Below are 17,114 nucleotides of genomic sequence, written 5' to 3'. Positions count from 1 at the left end.
AGCATAGCCAGGTGAACAAAGCACCCCAGATGTGCGGCCAGACTCACAGAGCTCAGGGTCGGCTTAGCCCACGTGTGAGCGCTGCCTGCTACAATGAGATGAATTGAAAAGGAACAAATAGTCCATAAACCAGAAGAGGCTGCACAGAAGAAGACAGCTTGTAAGAAACGGAAGAAACAGAAACTTATGGCGCAGGAATAAATTCGACACACAACAAATGCAATTAAAAGTACAAGAAAGGAAAGAAGCAAGGGAGAGAGGGAGGGAGGGAGGGAGAGGGAGGGAGGCAGGAAGGAAGGAAGGGAGGCGGAGGGAGGGAGGGAAATAAAAGGAATGAAGAAAGAAAAAAAGAAAAGAAAAGAAAGGAAAAGAAAATGTAGTGTCTCAGGTTCCCCATCCAAGATCTCCTGCTCCTAATCTGCATTTTAACAAGATGCACAGGGTATTTGTGTGCACAGCACAGTTTGAGAAGTGCTATTCTAAGGTGTAGATGAGGAATTCTTAGCCAAGAAAGTGCAAGCTTGTGGTTCTCATCTTTAGCTTAGAAGCATGTGGGACACTTAAAAAATACTGACGACTGAGGTTCACCCTAGAATAGGATGAACCCAGGGAACCCAATCTCTGGAGGCAGAGCCTAGGCATGGATGTGTTTTCAAAGCACCCCAGGTCACTTCAATGTGCAGCCAAAGCAGAAAATAGAGGATAAGTGATGCTAAGAGCTGCGGAGCACTCTGTGACAACACCCTGTCTGAAGGAAGCCTTGTCTCCTTCATGGGCTGCCTCCTCTGTGCTTGGCAATGTCAAGGAAACTGCCCTACACAGGCCCACGTCGAATCCACAACTGTTCACAAGATGGCCTAACATGGGGAGTCCAATCTTTTGGCTTCCCTGGGCCACACTGGAAGAAGCAGAATTGTCTTGGACCACACACGACATATATAAACACTAAAGACAGCTGATGGGCTGAAGAAAAAAATTGCAAAAAAAATCATAATGTTTCAAGAAAGTTTACAAATTTGTGTTGAGCCACATTCAAAGCCAGCTTGGGCCCATGGGCCATGGGCTTGACAAACTTGTCTAGACCTCATCCTTGAGTTACAGAATAAGCCTCCTTTCACTGGAGAAATACCTTACTATTATAGGCTACATGAAACACTCATGCATATTACAAAGTGGAATATAAAAATCTGCTGCCCTAAGACATTGAACAGCTTCAACGTATCCAGCAATGCTTTATTCAAATGTGGCCGGACAGTGTGACCAAAAGGAGAGCATGGACACTGGGAAACCAATCAATCAGATTTCCTATTTTCATAACTGAGAGACAAAATAAAAAAAGGGTTGACAGCAGGTGCACATGTTTGAAATACTTTTGCGAAAGCCCATTGCCACAGCCAAATGTCAGTCTCTTGGAGGCATAAATTAATTTACCACAAATGCATGCCTGCTTGTGTCTGGATTCAGTGAGGGCGAGCAGTAAGTGTTAGACTTTTGGACAACAGCTTAAAGAATGACATTTCTCCAACTTGCTGCGATTTTCATCCTTGAGCAGAATGTTTTTCTTGGAATGGGTTTCTGGGAGGGTTTGCGGAAACAGTTCTGGTTATGTGTGCGGGCCCCGAAGGGCGCTTTTATGAATTTAGAGCGGCAGCTGTCCAGGCAGAGGGATGCTCTTTACCCAGACAGCGTGTGCCCCAGTAAACATGTGGATGGCTCTCATGGAGCTCTCCAGACACGTGGCTTGTGCCCCCTGTGCCAGGCCTTACCTGGTACTGCTGCCCGGTGCAGAGGATGAGGTGGTCGTAGAGCACGATCTCGTCCGTGGAAAGCACAACATGCTTGGTTGCTCGGTCTATGCCGGTCATTCTGCCCACCACGACATTAACCCAGGAGCACAGTGACATCAGTGCATAATCTTTATCATTAAAACAGTGGCTGCAAAGAGAGATGCTCCATAAGTGGCATTTGAGCAGCTGACAGCGGGCATTAATTAGACATCTGGTGAGCTGGTTCAAGTCCCCTACTGGGCTAAGTCTGCTCTTGCTGTGAGTTTATCAGGCTGATACTAGGAGATTTTTCGTTATGAAACACTTAGTCACAAATTGACATCTTCCCATTAAAGCTAAATTGTTCCACCTGGCTTAGGTCAGCCCACAGCTGGGAGGGTGTGTGTGTGTGTGTGTGTGTGTGTGTGTATGTGTGTGTGAATTCACTATTATATCTTTCTTCTGCTTCTATTTCATGGTGGTTATAAATTCGCTTTAGCTGTTAAATTGTCGTATTGACCACAGCCTCAAAGGGAATGAGAAGGAAGAAAGTAACATCGTTGAGGATTCTCAAAGCCAGGGGTCAGATTCCTTGAATACCGATAACCCTTCCTAGTCGCTAATACTTTTCAATAATGACTCATTCTGAGAATTAGCGTATGGCTTCCTGCCAAAACAACAAAACACATTTTACTTAAAGAAGATGGCAATTAGGGAGCTCCGTTCTCAGCAAGTCTCCCTGGAGGCTTTGGGGTTCACTCTGCAGGGCAGAGGTGATTTTCCAGGAATACAGACTTCTGCTGCCAGCAGGCCCAGGGCCGACATTCGTGCTGAGGCTTCAGGGTGCTGTGGCTGCAGGCGCCTTCTTTTTCTGGATCTGTTGGAGTTGGTGTGCGCTCATGTAATGTGGTAAGAGTGGATTTCTTGTGGCTTTGGGTTTATTTAAAGAGTTTTGTGAGGGTTGTTTCCAGAATTCTCTGAAAGGATTGACTTCATGTAAACCAGCTTTTAGTGATTCTGTCCTGAATACTGAGAGTCTAAGGTAATAGGACAATAAGTGCTTCTTTTAAATTTAGGCTGCATGATTCTTTTCTTCCTTTTTCTCTTAACATAAAAACATTAAAATTTTTATTTATTCATCTATTCATTTATTTATTTTTAGAGACAGGATATCACTATGTTGCCCAGGTTGGTCTCGAACTCCTGGGCTCAAGCGATCCTCCTGCCTCAGCCTCCTGAGTAGCTTGGACTAGACCCGCGTGCCACTTTTATGCCTGGCAGCATGGTCCTCTTCAAAAAGAACTGTGCCATGGTCTGTGTCCCTGCTCTTTTGCCAACAAGCCTGGACTCAGTGTCCCCCTGCTATCCTTCAGTTTCCTCACCTCTCAACACAGGATAATGAGCCCTACCTACGTTCCTCCACCGCTGACCGCTGTAAGAAGTGACTGTGAGAATGTAAGACAGGCTGCTTTGTTAAGCAGGATGCATATGTGAAGAGTATTATTCTACATAATATTAATGAGACAGAATCCGGTTTACCCTCCTTGGTGGCAAACAAGATTCCGATGTGGCCATGAGAGAACATTTCTTCTTTTTGATCTGCACATAAGCCTGGTCTTACCACACAAAGAGAATTCTAGTCATGGGGGCATATTAGACCCCGTTACAGGACCTGTGAAAGGGCTCTGTGAAACAACTTAAAAACAAGAAAATTTCTTCTTAAGAAGAAAAGAAAATCGGGGACTGGCCTATCACAGGAAAATAGTGGATAGTGAGATGAAACTCTCTTGTGAAAAACCATTTTGCTAGCTTTATAGGAACACAGGAAATGTCATGGCTTCCCACATTCGCGACAGACCCACAAAAGCTTGTTCTGATCTGCTCCAGATCCCTACTGTCAGCCATCCACGATGAGGAAAAATTAAATACAGTTAGTGCACAGCGGTTTGTTTTAGGAGGCTGTGCCCAAAGATAAAGGCTCTCAGAGGAAATTTCTGGAAGGTGAAGACAATGATATTTTTAATGACCGTTGGACAGTAGCATTGATCACATCAGAATGCGTATTTCAGAGTTAAAATGTGAAGCTCTGTCCAGTTGGAATGGCAGTGCAGACCACTGATTTTTAGGAAACTTTACTAAGTCACGGACGGAAGTGTTGAAGAACATGGGGTGATTGCCGTTACAGTATGTTCCTACACTGAATGATTTTATTTACTTATTTGAGACAAAATCTCACTCTGTCACCCAGCCTAGAGCACAGTAGTGCCATCATGGCTCACTGCAGCCTCAACCTCCAGGGCCCATGCTATCCTCCCACCTCAGGCTCCCAAGCAGCTGAGACCATAGGTGTAAGCTACCGTGCCTGGCTAATTTTAAAACTTTTTTTTTTTTTTTTTGACAGAGTTTCGCTCTTGTTACCCAGGCTGGAGTGCAATGGCGCGATCTCGGCTCACTGCAACCTCCGCTTCCTGGGTTCAGGCAATTCTCCTGCCTCAGCCTCCTGAGTACCTGGGATTACAGGCATGCGCCACTATGCCCAGCTGATTTTTTGTAGTTTTAGTAGAGACAGGGTTTCACCATGTTGACCAGGATGGTCTCGATCTCTTGACCTCGTGATCCACCCGCCTCGGCCTCCCAAAGTGCTGGGATTACAGGCGTGAGCCACCGCGCCCGGCCTAAAACTTTTTATAGAAATGGGACTCTCCCTACATTGCCCAGGCTGGTCTTCAACTCCTGGGCACAAGTGATCTTCTTGCCTTGGCCTCCCAAGGTGCTGGGATTACAGGTGTGGGATATCATACCTGGCCATTTCTCAGTTTAAAATATCATTGTGTAAGTGATTTCTACCCATTCTAGATATTACTATCCATTCTGGACCTTCCTTAATTTCCTCACCAGGTGAGTGAAACTATATATTGAAGACTATAAATGATATTTTTCCAAAATTATTTTTTAAGTAGAATGAATAAGCTTTAATATTCGAACACAGCAGGGCCTGACTCATGGCTTGGTAATAAGAGAAATGCCTCCACTAGGCTTCCCCAGAAAAGAGAGACAGAACCAAAGAAGGCACATCAGTGAAACTTCATGTTTCTCAAGTGACCGTGACTCAAAACTAATGTGAAAGACTGTCTTCACAGAAAGTTCTGAAGACAGATAATAAGGAGGAGAAAAAAAGCAAAAGTGCAGGATGGGGAAATTTCTGGAAAAGGGCATAGATGAATAGTTTGCTCTAGGTTATAGAGCCCCAAGCTTGGGTCAGAAGCCTTAGCCCAAAGCTCCAGGTGTGCAATTAGAAGCCAGCGCTGGGGGCTGCACAGGAGTCAGTGGAGACCTCCACCTCATGGAGTCAGGACTCTTCCGAGCTGGAAGGATCCCTGGAAGTTCACATAAAGGATTAATTGTGACACTCCTAGAAGACGGACTATCACAATTAACTTTCAATTAGTCAGTGCTGATTTTCCAATTAGTGGGTTTCTCCTGCTTCCTGTTCCTGCTCCTCTCCCACCGCCTTCCTTTCGGCTGCATCCCAGACACGCCATTAGCACCTCCACCAGAGGCTGGTCAGGGCAGGGGAAAGAAGACAGAAGTGGTTCAAAAAATCCTAACAATAATAAATTAAAGCACTGGTTAATGACAAGTTCAAAATTAGTATTTGGAATCAGGGATTTAAATTACTAAATTTATGAACGTCATTTGCACCTGTTATTTTGAAACTCCATGATCAGAGATAATTTCCTTTATTGGGGTTATGAGGACCATTTGAAAGGCATATCCTATTTATGGTTCAATCTTATCAAAATATGTGGTTTCTAAGAAATAAGATGACATGCAGTTACCCATGCAAAGGGGTCTGGCTGTGTTATTTAGTCCCTAACACTTGCTTGAGAAGACTTTTGCAGGTATTTCTGGAGGTAACTTTAATCTGTTCCACATTATTTACTGGGTATCTGTTGTGTGCCAAGGACTGTCTCAGATATTGAGTATACAGCAATGACTCAATGAATAAAAAGGCAAAAATTTATCTCCTGGTAGACGTTATATTATAGTTGAAGGACTCTGAATATAACGAATAAACATACTTTCAAAAGGCAAATAACACAATATTTAGGAGGATTTAAGTAGCAAGAAAAAAGCAGAGCAGAGGATGAGGGACTGGAGTGTGCTGGCGTATTAGCTGCAAACGAATGGGGCGTTGAGTAGACCTCACAGAAAACGTGAAGTTTAAGAGAGAAAAGCAGAGACCTCAAGGTGGGGACGTGCCTGTTACATCCGGGGAACATCCAGGAGGCCGGTGTGGCTCAAATGGGGAGAAAAAGGGCAAAAGTCATAAAAGGTGAGGCTGGAGAAATAAGTAGACGGAGACAGAGTTTAGGCTGGAGCATCACAGCATTTTCTACAATGATGAAAATGTTCTCATCTGTTTTATCCAATATGGTAGCCACTGGTGACATGTGGCTAATGTGACTGAGAAGCTGATGTTTTCATCTCATTTAATTTTAATAATTTAAATTTAAATAGCCACACACGTGACTAGTGGCCAGCATATTGGATAGTGCAGTTCTGGGCTGTGAGGAGGTTAGATGATCTGAGCCACCTCTCTGCAACCTTGCTCTGGCGTCTGTGCCGAGAATGTGGAGGCAGGGACAGCAGCAGGGACACCAGTGGCTTCCACCCACTCAGTCTGCCATGGTGCATCACACCTGCAGAAAGCCCCCTCAGTAGCTGTTCTCTCCTCAAATACACCCAACATGGGATTGAGGGAAACTTACACTAAGCTGATGGAATTAAGTTCCTCTTAAGACATTTGTCAATAAAACCAACATTTCCTGGGAATCATGTAATTTAGAAAGAAGGAAATGGAGGGAATGTGCTCTTGGCCAGAAGTTGGTGTTATGTTAATTTTAACAAAAAATCCAGCAAACTTAGCTTCTCTTCTCATGTACTGCTCATGATAAAAAAAAAAAAGCAAAGCTCAGAGAAATGAAGTTCCTTGTCCAGGCCCTTAGTGGCATGGGCAGGATCTGAAACCACACCCTCCTGGTTCAAACCCATGCCCTTTTTTGTAGCATAATGACATCCTTCAAAAAGAAAGTTTATAGTCTGATAAAATTATTAAGTGGAAATGAACCTTGTTCTCCTGGCAAAGAAGTTGTGTTTTTCTCTCACTCTTTGAGGGCAAAACCAGTCTTTTTCACAGAGGCAAGAGGGTCCCTTCATCATGGAATCTAAAATGAATCCCCTGGGAGGGAACAATTTCCTTCCTCCTTATTGGAAAAATTGGGAGCTTGTTTCTAGAGGCAGGAAAACTAATATTTCTTGTGCCCATGTTTTGCTACAGGAAATTAAAATGAATAAAAGCTGTGTGATAAAGACATGATATTTTCCAGAACAGATGTTGTCAAATAGTGATTCTATTGCGATGAAGACAATAAAGCTCACCCAGACTGGCGTGGAAGTGCTTTGCCTGATCAGCTGCTGAGTACAAATGGCCAGGGTGGCTGTGGGATGCATATCCCAGTGAGGCGCCCCATCAGAGGCAAATGTAGTCAACAAGCTCCATTGCCCTGTAGTGTCACTCAGAAACCAAAGGCAGGACTCGCTGGGTCTGGAGGCTCCACCCCAATTGTTTGTAACAGGGCAGATGTCTTCCTAGAGATACAAACTGGTGGTCCCAGTCCATCACTCTTGGACACTCGTTTGTGAACACACTGATACTTGTATCTCCTAAGTGTTGTCTGAACTCCAGGAGAAAAGCCCTACCACTTTTTCCTTTCCAATCTGGAATCTACTATTTAGCATGAAATAGACTGCACACAGATTAGGACATTTAGGCCCCAGAATGAAAAAGCAAATAAAATTCATACTCGCTGGCTAAAAACTTCCTTTGTTCAGTGTCCAGAAGTTCTTTTCCTGGGAGTCCGTGAGTTGAAATCAAGGTGAGATTATTAAACTTCAGGTGAGAGCTAAAGAAAAGGAAAAATGGAAAAGAACAACCAGTTAAGTGCAATTTAGCAAAAGCTTATCATAATTCAATTTAACTTTATATCACGTCACCCAACTGTTGAATTGGTTTTGGAGCTGCTAATTCTTTGCATGAACCTTCAAACAGAGCCAACCATTTCAAAGACAAAAGGAAGATGGGGCTGGAGCTGCTAACTGCAGAATCTTCCAAAAAGCTACACGTTAGTAATGAGACAGGTGTTTTAAATGTGCTTCTCAAAGTAAAACTAAATAAAACAAACTGGGAGGAGGGAGATAAATTTAGTATAAAGTTTAAGTATAAATTTTAGACTACTTCTATTAATAATAAACTACTTGGAAGCATAATAACCGCAGCTCAACCCTGATGAGTATTGCCAATCAAGCATTTTGAATGGCTCATTACTCCCTCTAGTCCTCACAGCAATCCAGTCAGGTCAGTGATATTATTACCCCCTTTTTTTTAGGTGGAACTGAGGCAAGTAATTTGCAAAGACCATTGATATGATTTGGCTCTGTGTCCCCACCCAAATCTGTCTCATCATGTATCTCCAATAATTCCCACGTGTTGTAGGAGGGACCAGGTGGGAGGTAATTCAATCATGGGAGCAGGTCTTTCCCAGGCTGTTCTCATGATAGTGAATAAGTCTTATGAGATCTGATGGTTTTAAAAATGGGAGTTTCCCTGTACAAACTCTCTCTTTGCCTGTTGCCATTCATGTAAGTCATGACTTGCTTCTTCTTGCTTTCCACCGTGATTGTGAGGCCTCCCCAGCCACTTGGAACTGTAAGTCCATTAAACTTCTTTCTTTTGTAGATTGCCCAGTCTTGAGTATGTCTTTATCAGCAGCATGAGAATGGACTAATAGAGTAAACTGGTACCAGTAGAGTGGGGTGCTGCTGAAAAGATACCCAAAAATGTGGAAGCAACTTTGGAACTGGATAACAGGCAGAGGTTGGAACAGTTTGGAGGGCTAAGAAGAAGACGAGAAAATGTGGGAAAGCTCGGAACTCCCTAGAGACTTGTTTAATGGCTTTGCCCCAAATGCTGATAACGATATGGACAATAAAGTCCAAGCTGTGGTGGTCTCAGATGGAAATGAGGAACTTGTTGGGAACTGGAGCAAAGGTGAATCTTGTTATGTTTTAGGAAAGAGACTGGTGACATTTTGACCCTGCCCTAGAGATCTGCGGATCTTTGAACCTAAGAGAAATGATTTAGGATATCTTGCAGAAGAAATTTCTAAGCAGCAAAACATTCAAGAGGTAACCTGTGTGCTGTTAAAGGCATTCAGTTTTATAAGGGAAGCAGAGCATAAAAGTCTGGAAAATTTGCAGCCTGACGATGCAATAGAAAAGAAAATCCCATTTTCTGAGGAGAAATTCAAGCCAGCTGCAGATATCTGCATAAGTAACAAGGAGCTGAATGTTAATCCCCAAGACAATGGAAAAAAATGTCTCCAAGTCACATCAGAGCTCTTCATGGCAGCCCCTCCCATCACAGGCCCTGAGGCCTAGGAGGAAAAAGTGATTTTGTGGGCCATGCCCAGGGTTCCCATGCTGGGCAGAGCCTAGGGACTTGGTACCCTGCATCCTAGTTGCTCCAGCCATAGCTGAAAGGGGCTAATGTAGAGCTCAGGCCATGGCTTCAGTGGGAACAAGCCTCAAAGCCTTGACAGCCTCCATGTGGTGTTGAGCCAGTGAGTGCACAGAAGTCAAGAATTGAGGTTTAGGAACCTCCTCCTAGATATCAAAGGATGTGTGGAAGTGCCTGGATGTCCAGGTAGAAGTTTGCTGCAGGGGCAGGGCTCTTATGGAAAACTTTTGCTAGGGCACTGCAGAAGGGAAATGTGGAGTGAGAGCCCCCACACAGAGTCCCTACTGGGGCACCACCTAGTGGAGCTGTGAGAAGAGGACCACCATCCTCCAGACTCTAGAATGGTAGATCTACCAACAACTTGCACTGTGCACCTGGAAAAGCCACAGACACTCAATGCCAGACCATGAAAGCAGCTGGGAGGGCGGCTGTACCCTGAAAAGCCACAGGGGTGGGGCTGCCCAAGACAATGGGAACCCACCTCTTGCATCAGCATGACCTGGATGTGAGACATGAAGTCAAAGGAGATCATTTTGGAGCTTTAGGGTTTGACTGCCCCACTGGATTTTAGACTTGCATGGAGCCTGTAATCCGTTTGTTTTGGCCAATTTCTCCCATTTGGAATGGCTGTATTTATTCAATGCCTGTTCTCCCATTGTATCTAGGAGGTAGCTAACTTGCTTTTGATTTTACAGCTCATAGGCAGTAGGCACTTGCCTTGTCTCAGATGAGACTTTAGATTGTGGACTTTTGAGTTAATGCTGTAATGAGTTAAGACTTTGAGGGGCCAGGTATGGTGGCTCATATCTATAATCCCAGCACTTTGGGAGGCCAAAGTGGGTGGATCACCTGAGGTCAGGAATTTGAGACTAGCCTGACCAACATGGTGAAACCCCATCTCTACTAAAAATACAAAATTAGCCAGACATGGTGGTGCATTCCTGTAATCATAGCTACTTGGGAGGTTGAGGCAGGAGAATCACTTTAACCTGGGAGGTGGAGGTTGCAGTGAGCCAAGATTGCGCCATTGCACTCCAGCCTGGGCAACAAGATTGAAATTCTGTCTCAAAAAAAAAAAAAAAAAAAGACTTGGGAACTGTGGAGAAGGCATGATAGGTTTTGAAATGTGAAGACATGAGATTTGGAAGGGGCCAGGGATGGAATTATATGGCTTGGCTCTGTGTCTCCACCCAAATCTCATCTTGTAGCTCCCATAATTACCATGTGTTGTGGGAGGGGCGTGGTGGGAGGTAACTGAATAATGGGGGCAGGTTTTTCCCACACTGTCTTTGTGATAGTGAATTAGCCTCAAGAGATCTGGTGGTTTTAAAAACATGAGTTTTCCTGCACAAGCTCTCTCTTTGCCTGCTGCCATCCACGTAAATCGTGAGTTGCTCCTCCTTGCCTTCCACCATGGTTGAGAGGCCTCCCAGCCACATGGAACTGTCAGTCCATTAAACCTCTTTCTTTTCTAAATAGCCCAGTCTCGGGTATGTCTTTATCAGCAGTGGGAGAACAGACTGACACAACCATATGGCAAGTAAGTTTGGAGTCAGGATTTGAACCCAGGCTGCCTGGCTCCAGCATCCTCTCACCTTACCTCTGCCCATACTGTCCTGTAGACCCAAATTGTTCAGAGGGATTCAGAGTTGGTCTAATTCCCATCGGCTGACATTAGCTTCATTACATTCAGATACACACAATTACTCAAATCAGGATACCAAAAAGTGTCATCTAAGAGGAAATTCTAGAAGGTTCCTTTTTAAGAGCAAAACTGCTTTATTTTTGTATCAGGCTTTCCAGAGCCCAAAGCACATTCATAAGCATTTGCACAGAGATTAATCTGCACAATTTATGCTGGGGGTAGGGGAGAGGTCGGTTTTTCTGATCCACATTTTATATGTAAGAAACTCAAGGTTGGAAATGATAAGTAATTTGTTCAAGGTTACAAAGCTTATAAGCAGTGCCAGCTATGAAAGCCAGGCCTGCTGGTCCCAGGCAGCACCCTGCTCCAGGCACCCACAGCCGTCCCTCTAAGCAGTCCTGCAGGTAAAGTGCACCTGAGTAGAGGCCTCTAAAGAACTCACGTGTTCAAGGCTCACTCCATGTTTGCCCATCAGGATTTAAGATGCTCTTGCTACAAATCCACCCCCTGGTTAAAGTCAGTAAAATGTTATGGGTGAGTTGATCTTTTCATAGCGTTCGTGCTGATGAGAATTTTTTTCTAAAATCTCTTCTTAGTACACACCTCGCTTTCAATCAACCAAATGCCAAAAAAGAAGCCTTCACCAAGTCGGAGGGAAACACCTGCCCTCCTTTCCCATGAGAAGACTGGAAGTGTTCCAAATGTGGAACTGCTATCAATTTACTGACAATCTGTTAAGCAGCACTAAAAGCAGGAGACTTGGTGATGGCCCAGGCCAGCAATGCAATAAACTCAACTGAACCTGACATTTAAAAATAGCTCAATATTATGAAAGGTTTTGCTCTAAAGTCTCTAAGGATGAGTGTCATTTAAGAATGAATATTCTTACATGATAAGAAGAAAACTAAGTGCATCTTATCCTCTAATAATAAGAATAAAAAAATTAAATATCTTCAAATAACATAAAGGTCACAATTAACCCAGCTACTTCCGGCTGACAGTCTGCAAGTGCACACTGATTACTCGTCTCTGATATATTACCATTTAATGGAAAATACTAATGCTAATAATAATAATAAGTGTTTATACTCACATGCAGTTAAAATTTATCCCAGCTTTGGGTGCTATGCGATAGAAATGTGGTTTATGTTAAAGCAATAATAGTTATATATATGGGCCCTTTTTACATCTCTACATAAATAGAAGGTTGAATAATTACCCGGCTATAACTTTTACCACAAAGACAATCCCTTTTGTTTTGAATCATTTGAATTATCAAACAAAATGGATCAAATGACTTATAAATTACCCAACTACCACGTTGCATTATCCTAATTATGCTGTTGTACAATTTAAAATTTCCCCCCAAAAACAAAGTCGTTTTTTAAAAACCTCATCTATAATGATATAGTACAAAGATTTTTTGGGGGGAGAAAGGCATTTTCTGAATTTTAATACATTAAAAAAAACAGGTTTCCACTCTTTTTCTTTAGCCCCAGTTGAATTCTTTTTGCATTCTTCATTGTTGCTGTTCTGGGCCTTTCTCCAACCTTGAAGTTCTCTACTGTAACCTCTCTTGTTATTTTTACTACCCCGCTTCCTCAGCCTCAAGTGAGCACATCTCCTATGCCATAAGGAACACGGGGATTGGTCACCAGGCATTTTTCTGTTTCCTTCTTACCGTGTCTAGAGTATTCTTCCATTCCCCTGAGTCAGAAGAGACCTGTCTCCCCATTAACCCTGTCTCCTCTTCAAGCTCCTCTCCGATCTCTCTCAATTCCTCTGAGAGCAAATTTCTCTTACGACTATACTTAAGATACCTGGACATCACCAGTCTCGTGCTGACAGAACAGATCCATGGAGTCAGCTGGGCCCATGACCCGCTTCTCTGCTTCTCCGTGTGTGGTTTCCATTTTCAGGGTCACCTCAGGTCCAAGGTGGCTCCCGGAGCTCCGGCCATCACAGCCACATTACAGGCAGAGGAAGGGGAAATGGGCAGAAAGGGCTGTCTATGAACGAGCCTTCCTGAAAGTCCCACATTCCTGCTTACCTAGCCAGAATTCAGTGGCATGGCCAGGGAGCAGCAAGGGAGTCTGGAAAATGTAGTTTTTCAAAGAAAACACAGTGATGTTTCAAAGAACCACAGTTCCCAGGGTTTTGTCACCAAGTGCCGAATGAGTACTAGGGGGCAATCTGAAGTCTCTACTTTCATTGACTCATGGAGGAAGGATGAGGTGGGGATACGAGAAGGTCTTTATTAATCAGGACCCAGCCAAAAAAACAGATGGCGGACTCCACAAGGTCTTACTGAATGAAGGTGGTGATATATGCAAGGTTACAGGGACAAAGAGGGAAGGAGAGTACCCAGGGTCTAAGAGCAGTGGTGCCATCACTGCTTCTGGGCCTGAAGGAGCAGGGGTGGAGGAAACAGTGAGAGCTGGGGCCAAGGAGGAGGTTTCCCCCAGGAGCTGTCAGACAGAACCTCCTGTGTGGGACAAACGGTCTGGAGGCTCTGTTTCATGACTCTTTTTTTTTTTTTTTTTTTAAACCAGCTGCTCCTCCTTTGTCCATTTCTCCCTAGCCCAGCTTCCCAAGCTTCAGGCCTATTTCCCTGGGTGATGTTATCCACCGCTATGACTTCATCTTACACATTTACTACAATGTACTATACTATAGTGATTCTTCTGAGCTCTAAATCTGATTTCTAAATGCCTATCAGCCCTCACTGGCATGCTCCAGGGGGGTCTCAAATTCAATATGTGCCCAAGCAAAGCTCTTGATAGCTTCATCCCACTCCTCCTCTGTCTCCATCAAAGCTATGGCCAACTAATAACCTCTCGAGCCAGAAATTTGAAAGTCACTCTCAGGCTCCTTTCCACTTCCCACATTGGCCACCATGTCCAATCACTTTGACCCTGTCCACATCTCTTGAATGCCCCCCTATCTACCCCTCCTATAACACACTGCCTTAGTTCACCATCTTGTCTGGAGGCTTTGTCTCCCTGGCATGAGTCTCTCTTCTGCCCATCTTCCACACAGCTACTGGAAACCTCTTTTTAAATTAAATAAAATCTCAACAGTTTCTGGTTTTAAAATCCCTACGTTTGTTCAACAATGAATGTAGCTACAGAGCACGCTCGTGAAGATCCCGGTCTTAGAAGTTGGACTGCCTCAGTGCGGCTCCCAGCTCGAGCACTTCCAGCTTTTTGATCTTTACAAGTTATTTGACCTGTCTGTGGCTCTAGAACCTAATGCTTCTTAGGGGTTCTGTGAAGATGAAATGAATTATTGTCTGTAAAATGCTTAAAATACAGCCTGCTGCATACTGCATTTTCTTTTTTATTTTTGAGACAAAATTGCACTCTGTCACCCAGGCCGGATTGCAGTGGCTCTTGCCACTGCAACCTTTGCCTCCCAGGTTCAAGTGATTCTCTTGCCTCAGCCTCCTGAGTAGCTGGGACTACAGGTGCATGCTACCACGCCCAGCTAATTTTTGTATTTTTAGTAGAGATGGGGTTTCACCATGTTGACTAGGCTGGTCTCAAACTCCTGACCTTGTGATACACCCGCCTCGGTCTCCCATAGTGCTGGGATTCCAGACGTAAGCCACCGCACCCAGCCGTACATTTTCAATAAATGCTAAGTATTTTTATTACCAAACTGTTCAGTCCAAATTCCCTAGCATGGCATAAAGGTCTTTACAGCTGGGCCCTAACCAAATTTCCCCAACCTTCTTTGTAACATCAGCCTCCTTGCTATTCAGGGAAGGTTTCCTGCCCTTTCATGACTTTATATGAAGATATCACCATCATTTTCATTTTTTTCTCCAACCTCATATTTTTGCTGTGATGATTCTCTCTGTAATCCGATTTGACAATGTCTAAATATTTAATTTCTTAAACCTGTAACTATGTAAGAGTATTGGTTTAAAATCATGAAGTTGATAATACATAATTATAATAGACTGATTTTTAATTTGATCACCTATGAATATTCAAAAAGTTCCTTCAAATAGAACAGTGGATCACGGAGTACAGCTTGGGTTTGGGCATGGATTCGATGAAATGGCAGGAACAGCAGAACCACAGATCTGAGCATGACGCTCAGAGCTAATGGTGGTTGGCTTGATGTATAAAAACAATATCTAACATCACTGTGAGCCCTCAGCTCCCGAATGAAAGGTCACCATGTCATGAAAAAAAAAAGTTCCAAGTTAAGTGCTCAAGCCAATGAAACATTAAACAAGGGCACCTGCATTTTCGCAGCAAATAATTCCAGTGGGGATTTCACGTTGCTGTGGATACAAAGGGAGGAACAGCTCAAAGATACTTGTAAAGCAGGAGGGATTAGAGTATCCAGGGAAATAAGTAAAAGGTATTAGGTTTCATTCCATGCTTCAGGAGGACAGCTACAAAATCAGGTCTAAACATCCTAACCTTCAAATAAAGAGGGCCGCATTGCCAATTTATTGTGACCATGATAACAGCATAAAACTTTTCATGTTGCTTGCCCTTCTGGGCAGTAGATACATGTCAGCCTGCTAGGCGATCACTAGTTATTTTCTAGCTGATTGCATGTGTGTGTGTCTGCAGGGTGCAGGCATAGCAAAGGCAACCAAAGCAAGTGATTTAATTAACTGCTTTAATTAATGCTGTTATTTGAACAAATAGATAATGTAGAGAAATAATTACCCCACATCGATCTAAATGTTTCAATTTAATTTACTAAAACTTCTGCTTTCTGAAAGGTTCAAAACAGTGACAGAATATTTGTCAAATGAAAACAAATCCTAGCTCACGATAGATATTTAACATATCTACATATTCTACTAGTTCAAAAATAACTCAGATTTAATTCAGTCTTAACAGCAACACATAATGTTATAAAATACTATAGATGGAGTTTAAAAGTTGGGAACTATGCAAACTTCCAATATTAAAGGAAAAGCACAGGCAAAACAAATCCAAACAAAATATTTATTGAAGTACACAGCAGATTAAGAGAATCCACCGGTTTTTCCCTGAAAAAGAAATTAACTTTCTTCAGCAGTATTTTTTTCTATTTAAATCATAGGAGACTTTTGGACAAAGTCCTGAGCCACTAATTTAATTTTTTTACTTTTACAAAACATTTTATTTTGGAGGATTTTAAACATACGTGAGGTGAAAGAAGCTTAGCAATTGCTAACATTGAGCTGCTTTTGAAATACCAACATTGTTTGTTGTGGTTGGAGTAAACATTACACATTGTATTATTTCATCATAAATTCTCTAACATGCAAGAACCTAACAATAAAATAAATTTCAGGAAATGGGGAAGGTGTAAGAAACTGTTCAGTATTTAAAGAGATTTCAGGGGCACATTTGGACCTTGTTTGCATCCTTATCCAAACCAACCGATTAACTGTAAAAGAAAAACTTTAAGACCACTGGGAAAACTGAACACGGACTGGTATTAGATGATATTAAGGAGTTATGGGGTGTTTGTTTGAGTATGTTGATGGTACTCAATACATTTTTGTTGTTAGTAAAAATTAAAAGGCAGCTGCATCCATGGCTACAAAGCTGTTGGCCATGACACACTCTGACCTCCAGGGGGAGACCGACGAGAGAGATCCACAGAGGAGGCGTGGGATGGAGGATTCTGAGCACATCTAGAAGGGAGTGGGCAGTTCATGGGGTGAGGCAGAGGTTAAAAGCTCTCTCTCTGACCCTACTTCTCTCTTTTCTTGGGTGCCATCTTGCCCAGCTCCACCTTGGGTGGTGGGTCAGAGCTCCCTGGTCCTGGAGCTCCTGTAGGAATCAGGATGGGACCTGGAGAAACGGGGCAAAGAGCAAATCTCATAAGATACCCTGAATCTGGGTGTGACTCAACACCGGACCCGACACTAAGGTAGAAGTGTCTGCCTGGAGGGCCCTGGGTGCTCTCTGGAGTCCTCAGGGACCTGGCAGGGGAGGAGCGTGGTGGCCAGGATAGGAACTAGATAGAAGTTCAGGTTCTCAGATAAAAAGCTTATGTATCAAAAAAGAAACACATATATCCTTACTGAAAAAAATGAAAATGCATGCCATTCTTGAAATGTCAATTGAAAAAATAAGAACAAAATTTGGGTGTTCCGGCAAGA

General features: G+C 43.2%; 1 protein-coding gene across 3 annotated transcripts in view; it reads right to left on the bottom strand.

Moving 5' to 3' along the window:
- Nucleotides 1–17,114, bottom strand: part of CFAP61 (cilia and flagella associated protein 61) — a 298,730-nt gene that overhangs the window by 102,298 nt on the left and 179,318 nt on the right. For all 3 annotated transcript variants that reach the window (XM_032248119.1, XM_032248120.1, XM_032248121.1), the window contains 2 exons: nt 7,634–7,732; nt 1,767–1,935 (listed from right to left, as the gene is read on the bottom strand). In XM_032248119.1, coding sequence (XP_032104010.1) covers nt 1,767–1,935; nt 7,634–7,732 — 268 coding nt within the window. The remainder of the gene's footprint in view (nt 1–1,766; nt 1,936–7,633; nt 7,733–17,114) is intronic.

This window comes from Sapajus apella, unplaced genomic scaffold (assembly GCF_009761245.1).
Source record: "Sapajus apella isolate SASKATOON/1434 unplaced genomic scaffold, GSC_monkey_1.0 scaffold65, whole genome shotgun sequence".
Lineage (NCBI taxonomy): Eukaryota > Metazoa > Chordata > Mammalia > Primates > Cebidae > Sapajus > Sapajus apella.
Note: the sequence above shows the minus strand (reverse complement) of the source record. Positions and strands in the feature narration are given on the sequence as shown.